The following is an 11,315-nucleotide window of genomic DNA, read 5'->3' as shown; positions in this document are numbered from 1 at the left end:
CAGGCTCTGGGTTTACTGTTCCCATCCCAGTATGGCATCTTGCACCCTGACTGGGAAAGGAGGACCCTGCTGGGCCTTTCAGCGTAGACTTCATCTTTTAGAATTAGCCCCCTATTAATGTACAGTCGTGAATGCTGGTCGTACAGATCTGCAGAGGTTTTGAAAAGCAGGTTTGACAACGGGTTTTAATCCAGTTTACGGGCAGGAAACTCTGTACATAGGATCAAAGCTGAGGGAAGAAACACGAGGTATGGTGGTTGTGCTGTGACGTTACAGTGTGTCATTTACTGTGTGTAGAGTTCTGCTGGCATTTCGATGGGTAACGCAGCTGGTGACAGCACTTGAGAGAGGGCGAGGGGATGGGAGAGCAGAACCAGGTATGCACCCCACCTTCCTGCAGGGACCTGGGTGGGCACCAGCTTTGGGCTGGACCCTTCAAGGGGCACACCGAGAACGCACAGACCAAGCTTATATTTTATTTAATGAAAACTACAAAAGACAACTTGCCTCCTTCAAAAAGTCAGGCAGTCAAGTCACAGCTTGTGATAGAAAAGGAAGGTGCTGCACTGAGCGAAGAGCCCTACCACAAAATTAAAACCTTCCCTGTGGTACGCCGGCAGGATGGATAAGTAACATATCCCAGACGTGCTGCTGCCTGGCCCCTGGCTGCGTGGGCACCTCATAAACCTTGTCTGGTGCCGAGCCCTGCCCCTGCAGCATCCCCTGGCACAGGCTGCTGATCACAGGTTGCCGTAGGTTTCACTTGCCTCCAGAGACCTCCTTCAGTTTCATTGTTCCTTCAAGTCACATCTGCTCACGTGTCACCTGTGCTAAGTCTCTAATACTACATGTTTCTTTCTGGAACGCTGAGGCACTGCTTTCTTTGTGGTTTAAAAAGAAAAGCATGGCTTTCTCCCTGCAGATGTACAAAGCTCGCTCTGTTCTTGGTGCCAGTTCTGGCAAATGCAATACTTTCAAAAGTGTTAACATTGCTGCTCAGGACGTCAGTCCTGCACAGTTTGATGTTCAGGAATTCCTCTCCTACAAGGTAAGATGATGAGCAAGGGGAAGAAGGCCAGAAACTTTCTTTCTGCACTGAAGAGTGCTGCTGTTACGCAGAATGTGTGTCTCTCTGCTCCTGTCTCATCCCTGTTCCCTATTTATTTATCCTGTGTCATTATGGGAGACACTTGCCTGTGCTGGTCCATATGAAACCCTTTCCTGTTCCGTGACAGGACTTGCAGGGTGGTGGTGTTATTCATCCAGTACTGTCTGGATTATACCTTCAAACTAGGGTAACAATCACCTGGAAATGCTGGCCCTGTTTAAAACAAAACCCCCCAAAACCCTAAGAAAACACTTTAAAAGAAGGTGTAAAGCTGTTTTTTAAAAAGTGCAATAGAGGTTTACACTGACCTTTGTAGTTTGTAAAACTGCTTTGCTATGGAGATTAGCAGTTAATAAAAAGGGGAGGTGGGGGGTGGGTGGGCAGGATTTATTAAAGGCATTTGTATTGCCCAGTCTGGTAAAACAGAATAAATTTTAAAAAGCCCTCAACAGCACGTGCTGGTTGATGAGGGCACAAGGCAACAGTGACTGTGGACGAGAAGTAATGTCCCACATCTCGTAGGAACTGGGGTTGGGTCTTTAATGGCTTAACCAGGAAGGAGCACAGACCTCAGACCCCAGGATTCCAGGGTAAGGCCTATAAGAAAAACTGGAGGTTTGATTCTTGGTCTTCTCACTGCTAAACCAGAAGCTTGGTTCCACCTGAGGGCAGCTCTAGAGCCCCCTTCCTCAAAAGCAGCTCCTGCTCACTCTCCCATGGGGCATGTCAGATTAGCTCTAACAAGAGAACAATGGAGTGAGTGGATGAAAGGCTTGATCTGTCACACTTCATCGCAGCTATTTTAAAAATCAACACTGAGACATTCAGTTCTCTCTGGTGCACCTGTAGCCTTCTGCCAACTTGATCCCCGAGTTTTAGGATTGTGACCAAGTCTCTCCCCAGCTTTCCATATTTACTTGATGCTAAAAACTGACGGGTGGCACACTGCTTAGGGAAGGACATAAAAAACAGGAAGATTTGTCATTTTCCTCTGAGAAACACAGCAGCACTTTAGCTCTGTTGTGTCAGCCATTCTGTTCACTGGTTCTGCAGTTGCTGCTGCCAAGGCAGTAATTCTCCACTAGTCCCTTTCAGGTGGCTGTAAGGGAGGACATGGGGAGCTGCCTTCTCCGGCCTTCAGCTGAGGGCACGAGCCACCCACGTTCACCCTCCCACCACTTGCTCCCCCATCCTCACTGCACAGGTGTCTGAATCCATCGTAGCACTCATCAGTCTGCATGGTGTCATCAGGAATCTGGGCTGTAGTAGGCATGAAAGGTGCTAAAACTGGCTGGCTTTCAGTGACCTTCAACCTCACTTGATGGGAATTCTTCAGTCCAAAAGGGTCATGGCAGGGTAGCCTTGCCTTGGGATGGCCCTGGATGGCCTGACTGATGGGACAGAAAATATAAACAGCATTGGATGGCTGCAAGTGCATTAGCTCTTGATCTGCAAGCTCTTTGCAATGAATGAATTCAATGCTGTTAACCTGTAAGGAAAGATGAAGAGATTTTCTGTAAGTTCATGATAAAGTACTCTCTTCTGGCTACTGCTCCTGTAACTGGAGGGAGGGCAGGGACAGGCTGCATTGGATGCCTCAGCGCAGCATATCAGCAATGTGCACGTTGGCCCTGATGCCAAACACTTAACCTGAGTTAACCTCAGGGGCTCCTGAACTACTGCACAAAAGGGGGGCAATTTCAGACAAATTCAAGACCACAAAATGGATCCAAGGTAAGCTGACAGCCTGGGTCTTTAGCCTTTTAGGTACACTGTCTTAAAAGGCAAGTGTTGTATGAAACTGGAGAAAAGCTTTAAAAAAACACAAACAGAGCTTGCCTTTAATGTGCATCATTAGAAGCCAAACTGATTATACTTTAAAAGCAACGTAAATGTACTTAGAAGTTTTTGCAGTGTTCAGTGGGAGGCTGGGGACACAGTGGGCAGGTTTTTGGGTGCTCTCAAACATTCCCATTGCGGAGAACCTCTCCTTGCCTAGGAGGCACTTTGGCCAAGCAATTGGAAATCTCCCTTCCCTGCCAAAGGGAAGGCCTCCTCCCCAGTCCCAGCCCTTCACTGCCCTTTTATTCCCTCTCTTGTTAGCGCTAGCAAGGTCTGCAGCAAAGGCAGAACATGGACACATGCTTCTCAGAAGGCTGCTAAAGTGCAAAGTTGATCATAAGTACATGGGTGCTTTATTAATTTATTGGTGTCCTGGCCTTGAGATTTGTGACCAAAGGCCATTTTGATTCCTACCTGTGCTTTTTTTAGCAGATCAGTAATAACGGGAAACCAATCAGGAGTCAGCCTCTCCAGCTCTAAGGTGATGATCACCAAAGCCAATGTGGAGCCCTTAAACTGCACTAGCTGGTGGCACGCCATACAGTGCTGTAGCTGTTTGGTCAAGAATGCGACGTGGCGGGAAGGATTCATCTGAGGCAGCCCGTGTAGTAGATGGGGCCACTTGGACATCACCATGGCATGGAACTGGAGAGAAGATAAAGTATATATATATATACGCATATATATATATTTAAAAAAACAAACAACAGAGGTCAGTGAACTTTGTATGTTTTCATGTTATCAACCAGAAGTACAGACTAATTTCATCTCATATCAGGAAGCCTAAAGGGTTTCCCCCTCCTTTTTTTTTTTTTTTTTTTTTCTTTTCTTTTCCCTTGGTGTTTTGTGTTTGTACTTGCCAACCATTGAACTGGGTTTTTAAGCTTATATTGAATGTACAAGGTCTGTGTTTCCTAACAGTTTCTGAAGTTTCTACATTATCCGGATTGCTATTGAGGAGATTCACTGCAGGCCAGCAGATATGAATAAAGTAAAACCAGTAATAATGACTGCACTCTGAATTTACTGAGGAAACAAGCACCTAAGAAAGGCAGTTTTCACAATCAGCAGCCTAAAATGGCTTAATATTTGCACATAACCTTAAAAAGGGATCCAGGATGTATTCGTATCACATGGTTTTTGCCTTACTAGCACATGATCATTTCTTGAAGACAAAGTTTGTTTCTATCAAATGTTTAGTAACTGCAATCTGAACTAAGTGCCAGATTGGGGTAGTCTCATTGCCTGAAACAAGGGTAAATAATTAGTGGGATGAAAAGGAAAATTAAGAAAAAAACCTGTGTGTCAAATGTAGCAAAACTCTTGACAGCTTTCTATGTACAGTATTAATAGAAGGGAAATAGTTAGAAATATTTTTGCAGTGTGTATTTAAAAAATAAAAATGGCATATAGTTGTGCATTATGAGAATCTTTTTAACGTCCACTTTAGTTGTCCTTTAAAGATGAGAGTAAATTTTTTGAGCAAGATGAAAGGTTTTAAGTGGTAGAAAATTTTTAAAATAAATTAAAAAAAAAATCACTGTAATATTCTTCAAAAGACTTGCAGATGGCTAAGAACAGGTAGTTTGCAAAGCGTCTTGGGAAGGATGTGTGGGTGTGCCTATGTGTGTGCATCAGTGTTTTCTAGTCTTACTTGATAAGGAGCTGTTTCTTTAAAGAAAAAAATTTGCAAAACTTAGTGCTTACAATGTTTAAGAAATCCATTGGTGTTGCTGTGTAAAGATCCCAATGAAGCTTATCTAGTATAATTCTTTCCATCCTCAAGATCTCAGCTGGAGAGCGTTTACAACCACTCTGCGCTGCGAGCATCTTCACCGATGGTATTACCTGTAAAAAAAAAAATTAAAAATAAAGAAGCCAACGTCTTACACAGTGCTGTGTGTGTTTCTCTGTATTGTGAAAGGATCTGACAAGTTTATACACGTCTCAAAGCACCAAGCAGGTAACTCCCATCCTAATGACTGGCCCATGCTCACCACAGGGCAGCTGGCTATGAACCCAAGCCACAGCACCAACAATGTCATTCGCCTCCTGGGCTGCTGTGAGCCTCCTGAACACTGCATCGGTGATGCGTGTTCCCTGCTACTAGTCTCGTTTTGCTCCTCTAATGAGCTAGGAGAAGGCTTCCTGTTCGCCTGCTTACGGGGCCGCCTGTGGTTGTCTTGTTTCCTGTGGTCATTGACTCAGCTCCTCCTTTTTAGCTGAGAGGAAAAGAATAGCCTCAGCGTGACACATCCTAAGAAAGGCTATGAAGATCACTTCACTACAGCAACAGTTGTTCAAGAGGTGTGCGTGTCTGACACCAACTCCTAGGTTTCCTGTTCTTTTTCAAAACAGAGTGAAGGAAAGAGGAGAAATGCAAGCTGAAATGCTTTTGGCTAATGTCTGTAAATGCCTGAGGAAGTCTTATCAGTGCGCTCCTGCCATGAGAGATTATCCTGTGTAATCTCGCACTTGCATGGGTAGTGGCTGATTTTACATGCTCACCTTGAGGCGCAGACCTGAGTCATTTCCTCACCAGGTTCAGAAACCAGTTTTGACTCCAAGGCAACTCACCTATTTTAAGCTTCCTCTGAAGAACCTCCGTTCAGTGGTGCCTACATTACCCTCCCAGGACCCATAACAACGGAATTACAGCACTCTGATGTGCCACAGAGCTGTGCATATGCATCTTGACTGTCCCCCCAGACTGAGCTTTACTGTGAGCCATGGATTCTGAAGAAAGAGGCTTAAGGGAAGGAGAACACAGCCGTTACATAAGCAAACACAAGTCCTTCATCCATAAAGGTCACAATTCTTCCAAGCAACTATGAAACAAGACTGAAAATGTTACTGTCACCCCTTAAGGACTACCTGATGTAAACAAGTTAACCTCCTCATTAAGGCCAAGTTGTTGAAAGACCTGGAAACACAAGCAATGTGAACACAAGAGATGAGTTTAGTGTGTTTGATATTAAACATACAGACCTCGTCTTCTTCATTGGTTTTTGCTGCAAGGACAAGGCAGGAAATTGCTATGCACTGAAGATACTTTAATTGGGCCTGAAGGGAGAAGAAGAAGAAGAAAATACTGAGTAAAGAAGGTAACAGTCCGTGAGGGGTAAATAATTGTCATTCTATGACAGATGCACAAATTGCAAACTTTCATTTAAACTACAATTGCTTCTGTATTAGTTTAGCTGCAGAGAGACTCATTTGAAGCTGCAAACAAAGCAAGGCAATCCAAAGTGAAACAAAATAAATCCTTTTCTGGGTGCAATTTTTATTTGTGCAGGCCACAATTTTTAGACTACGCAGTGCCACAGTATTTACAATGTAATTCCTCTTCTCAGCTGAGATGTTAATTAATCTGTTTTTGCCAAATGCTGGTATTGATCTAAATAGAATTGAGAGCTGCAAGGCTCAGTTCAACTCATAACTTTGCCGTTACTTCAATGACAGAAAAAGTTGGCCCCACGGTTTGGTTAAAAATAATGGTTTCAAAATGAAAACATTAAAAATTATAATGCAGATGTTTTCTGTTTAGCAGAGACAACCAGATGATAATGAGGTCTTTGTACTTACCACAGCATTTGGACTACAATTCACACAAACACTTCTACCAAGGATTATAAATCAGTGGAACCTCATCAAACATTCCAGTTCGTTCATACATATATCTATATATACACACTTGCTTAAAAGCCTTCCCTAGCAAAGACCCTGACTGGTCCCTAAATCTGCTGCCAAATATAGTATCTGCTTTGTATATAAACTGATTACATACTCCTTACATCCCCAGTCAGTAATCTAGCCAGGAAAAAGCTGACGGAGATTCTCTACCTTTACTGATGCCAGTAATCGGTTAAAGATGCTGGTAGCTAAGGCAAATGTTTCAGGGTAAAACTGGAACTGAGAGTTTATTTCTGCAATCCAGAGAACTGCTTCCTTGTAACATGACAGAGAAATATCTGTTCCCTGAGGGGAAGAAAAGGTTAGAAGAAAAATACAGTTAGTACTTTGACGATTTTGTTAACATATCTCCAAAAGAAGATTCGACTCATTCCAAGTGCTCTAATTAACATTTCTGATGTCTGGAGGCTTGAAATGAAGAAAGTTGTTGGCTGTGTCTACAGAGCAAGGGCAAATTTTGGAGCAGTTTAAAGCACTCGTTTGTGTTGTCCACCCAGTCAGGCTCTAGCTGTGCTTACGAGGGCCTGGTACTGGATTGTACTGGAGTACTGAATGGGGAAGCACCCGGTCCTCCACTTGCACAGTGCGTATGAACCACCAAACTGAGCTCTTACAAACAAGCTGCTGAGTGTGCTTGTTATTTCCCCCTCCTGAGAAAACTGAAGCCTCCCATGCAGCACGTGTTTCATTCAGCCAGCCTCGACGGGCAGTCAGGAGCAGGTTTTGATTTACTCTTCAAGATTTCTTTTTTAACAGAACTTGGATTTGCTTAGCACTGGGACCACAGCAGCCAGGTTTATGACTCCCCCAAGGCACAAGGCAAAATGTACTTATTTTTTTTCTTTCTTATATCTTATTTGAAGATGAATTCAGGTGAGAGGAAGGACTTTGGCTGCCATTACAATGCCACACACAGCTCACGGCGTGCCACATGACCCATCTGAATATTATCACTGGAGAACTGAAAGGGTGTAGCAGTTATGCAGAACAGACATTTACTACCAATTCATTCAATATTACTCATTGCATTAGCTGTTTCACTATTTTGCTTTATTTAGTAGTAAAAATACTTGGTTAAAAATAGCATTTCTATGCTATTGCAAAAAAGAGACAAGACTAGCAGGGCACTTTTGTGCCTTCTTCCACGGATACTTGGTTAAAAATAGCATTTCTATGCTATTGCAAAAAAGAGACAAGACTAGCAGGGCACTTTTGTGCCTTCTTCCACGGATCTCATGCATTTTACAGAAACAGCTGAGCATAACTGTTGCCATTGGACACAGAGGCCACTAAGTGTTGCAGCTTCCTAAGGCAGCAGGCTGACTTGCTTTAGGAGCCAGGAATGGGGTGCTGAATTTCTGTTAGGCATCAGTGAATTCCCTCTTCTCCCATCTGAATAGACAGGACTCAAAGGTGGTGCTGAGCACAGTTAACCCTAATGTGATGTATTTATGGCTTTACCATTGATTGTCTGCTCTTGCCTGCTCCACCACAGTTCCCAAAAATACTTAGAATTGAAACAAAATGCAAACCACCTGGTTTACGTAGGGCATTCGTAAGATCTAAGATGGGACAAATGCAGACCCTCCTCCCCCTTCACTCCTGAAGTTTAGTCCATGCGGGATGACTTTTGCATTCAGGTGGATTAGGTGGCAGGACCAGCACTGCATCTCTGCAGAGTCCCTTAGGGACTTCCAAAGAGGACATGGGAGAATACCTTCAGGGTGAGATTCTGGAAAACTGGCACTTTCCAAATCCTAGCCTCTCTGGCTAAGGCATTTTCCAGGAAGAAGGCAAGTCTCGAGCTCTCTGGAGGCCCAGGGCACTTCATAGCAGTTTTTTGAGCCAGTTTCCCTGATGAGAGCTGCTGTCAAAACCAAGAAAAGAATTATAAAGCAACATCCCAGCTCCTTGTACTAAGTACAGTTTCCTCTTGTGATGCCTCTCTAACGCTGAGAAGGAAGTCAGGAGCAGCCATACAACTTTTTTGTTTGCAGACAGTACTCCTGCCATCCTTCTTCCCTGAGGGGAAGCTCATGATGAAGGAGAACATGTCATGGCTAAACAACAGTGCAGTTGGGGTTTTTTCATCCTAGGCTTGCTTGAGTAACCTTGGGTCGAGCAGTACCTGTTATTTCATTTATCTTGTTTCACACATTCAGCTCTCCATTTGCAGGGCTATTAAATTGCAACCCGTTACCACCTGATTTCAAGTTTCTGGCAAATAAAGGTCTGTTTGCATACAAAAGCTCGAAGATTACTGTTCTTAGGAGGTTTATTAATTCCTAGTTAGCAGTCTTCCTTAGAGCAATTTAATCTTTCTCTGTCACTGTTGAAGGCAAGGCAACAGCAACACTTTGGAAACACCACTCTCCAGACTAAGCGTGTATCCACATGAAACAAACATTTCTGAATAATTTCCCATAGGAACCAAGCAGTGAGAACGTTTCAGCCTGAAACTATTTCAATGCTTACACTTCGGTGTTTTAACAGCAGAAAAAGATGCTACTAGATAAAACTTCTGCTTTTTGTAAAGAGTGTGAGCTTCCTCATTGGTGTTTTCTGGAAGCTCACACCATTATCTCTACAGCTCCATTAAAAACCCCAAAGTGACATGAATCCTCTGGAAACTGTTCTACATTTCTAATGCTGAAACTCTGCGAAGTCTATGTGTCACTGAAAGCAGGAACCGCACAGGATTTGGGCTTTTGCTGCCACTGGATGTCAAGAGCATCCAAACCTGACTGCTTGGACCACTTCAGCAGAGGGAATAATGTAAAAGATTTATCCGTCAAATTTGATGCATCCTTCAGCCGCTGGGGGGGGGTGGGGGGTGGGGGGGTGGGGAGAGGGATTAATTAGAAGCTTAATTAGAAGCTTACCCTCTGGCTGACCTGAACGCGACCGTCCCCCGCGGGACACCGAGCAGTCCCCGCACCGCCAGCGCCCGGCCCGCCCTGCCAGCGCCGCGGGAGCCCCGGCCCCGGGAGGCGCCCCCCGCCCGCGCCCCGCCGCGGGGAGCCCCGCCGCCGTCCTTACCCGCCCGGCCGGGCCGCGCCGGGGGTGCTGGGCCGGGCATGGGGGTCGGGGCGGCCCCGCCGGGCAGCAGCGGGGCTGGGGCGGGCCGGGCCGCCCGCTGACATCCGCGGCTGCGCAGGGCCCGCCCGGGGAGCGCGGGGGTGGTGCCTGCGGGCACCCCCGGCACGGAGCCCTCGCCCCCTGCGAGGTCCCAGCCCGAACCTGCTGTGTAGTGGAGCCGCCACGGAAAAGCCCAGCCATGCACCGGGTGGGAAAGTCCGTCCCGGCACATCTTCGTACGGGTACCAGGGGTCTCGGGCCACAGGATCCTCCTGCGACCATGCCTGTCCTGGGAAAGTGCGGCCGTACCCTGCTCGCAGCTTGGTCTGGCAGGGAATGGCTCCTCTGGATCACCAGGTCGCCTTCCAGACACTGGGAAGGATGGTTTTGGTTGTCTTTCTTGGAGCATATGCACTCTGTCCCCTCCCAGGGCTGGGCTGCTCTACGGGCATCTGTGTTTCACCCCATGTTTGCTTCCAGCCAGCATCAGTGGGCGGGAAAGTCCTTTCCCGCATATCTCCTTACAGACATCTGCGGGTCTCTGACCAGGAGCTCCTTGTGCAACCATGCCTGTCCCGGGAAAGCGTGGCCATGTCCTGCTCACAGCTTGATCCGGCAGGGAATCGCTTCTTTGGATCACCAGGTCACCTTCCGGACACTGGGAAGGTTTTGGGGTTTTTTTGTTTTTCTTGGAGCATATGCACCCTTGTCCCCTCCCAGGGCTGGGCTGCTCTGTTGGCATCTGTGTTTCACCCCATGTTTGCTTCCAACCAGCATCAATGGGTGAGAAAGTCCTTCCAGCATATCTCCTTCCTACAGACATCAGCGGGTCTCTGACCAGGAGCTCCTTGTGCGAGTGTGCTTGTCCTGGGAAAGCACAGCCTTGTTCTGCTCGCAACATGATCTCACAAGGAATGGCTCTTCTGGATCACCAGATCACCACTCTGCTGGTCCAAACTGCATGGTGCTTCCCAGGTGAATGTTGTCTCAGCCCACGTGGGTCTGTCTCACCTGCACAGAGATCATTGTCTGTGTCAGGCAAAGCCGTGTGTTCCCGGGATCAGGATGAAATTCTGCCATGGTGTAAAAGATTGAAACCTTTGGCATAGCCCCCAAATCCACTCCTACTCCCTGTCCTGGCACTAGTTATTGCCTTGAAAAATGCGCTGGCCCTTCTCTTTGTCATAGCCCTGTCCAAAATACCCTTTTGCTGCATCCGCACCATTCCCGACACCTGCTGGGAGCTGTTTTCCTTCCTGGGAAGGATCATAGAATGACAGAACAGTTTGGGTTGAAAGGGACATCAAAGATCATCCAGTTCCAACCCCCTGCCATGGGCAGGAACACCTGCCACTAGACCAGGTTGCTCACAGCCCTGTCCAACATGGCCTATCCTTTTTTATTTATTTCATGGAGCATATGCATCCTTGTCACCCCTCCCAGGGCTGGGCTGCTCTGCCAGCATCCTTGTTTCACCCCATGTTTTCTTCCAACCAGGGCCTCTCCAGCTCTCACAACCACTCTCCTCAGCTTTCCCCTTGGCTCCTTGGTTCCCTCTGTTTTTCTCACACACCATTTTCTGTAGGGAACCTGT

General features: G+C 46.3%; 1 protein-coding gene across 4 annotated transcripts; it reads right to left on the bottom strand.

Moving 5' to 3' along the window:
* Positions 1-462: 462 nt before the first annotated feature.
* On the bottom strand, positions 463-9,937 carry CCNI2 (cyclin I family member 2). Of its 4 annotated transcripts, none has more exons than XM_055717730.1 (7): positions 9,683-9,937; positions 8,361-8,510; positions 6,794-6,928; positions 5,939-6,013; positions 4,658-4,798; positions 3,365-3,595; positions 463-2,597 (listed from the first exon to the last, which is right to left on the bottom strand). In XM_055717730.1, exons 1-7 carry the CDS (start codon positions 9,920-9,922, stop codon positions 2,190-2,192), a joined length of 1,380 nt encoding a protein of 459 aa, XP_055573705.1. In that variant the 5' UTR covers positions 9,923-9,937; the 3' UTR covers positions 463-2,189. The 4 variants fall into 4 exon arrangements, with proteins under 4 accessions (XP_055573705.1, XP_055573706.1, XP_055573708.1 ...); XM_055717731.1 differs by having other exon boundaries at positions 8,361-8,507; XM_055717733.1 differs by lacking the exon at positions 9,683-9,937 and adding an exon at positions 9,526-9,673.
* Between the last annotated feature and the right edge of the window lie 1,378 nt (positions 9,938-11,315).

This window comes from Falco cherrug, chromosome 8 (genome assembly GCF_023634085.1).
Source record: "Falco cherrug isolate bFalChe1 chromosome 8, bFalChe1.pri, whole genome shotgun sequence".
Lineage (NCBI taxonomy): Eukaryota > Metazoa > Chordata > Aves > Falconiformes > Falconidae > Falco > Falco cherrug.
Note: the sequence above shows the minus strand (reverse complement) of the source record. Positions and strands in the feature narration are given on the sequence as shown.

Excerpts from the sequence above, each read along its gene's own strand:
- CCNI2 (XM_055717730.1), bottom strand. The coding sequence starts at position 9,922 with ATGGCTGGGCTTTTCCGTGGCGGCTCCACTACACAGCAGGTTCGGGCT. Across the intron at positions 8,511-9,682 it reads GGCGCGGCCCGGCCGGGCGG|CAGCTCTCATCAGGGAAACT; the intron begins GTAAGGACGGCG and ends TGGTTTTGACAG. Across the intron at positions 6,929-8,360 it reads TCCAGAATCTCACCCTGAAG|GGAACAGATATTTCTCTGTC; the intron begins GTATTCTCCCAT and ends TCTTCCCCTCAG.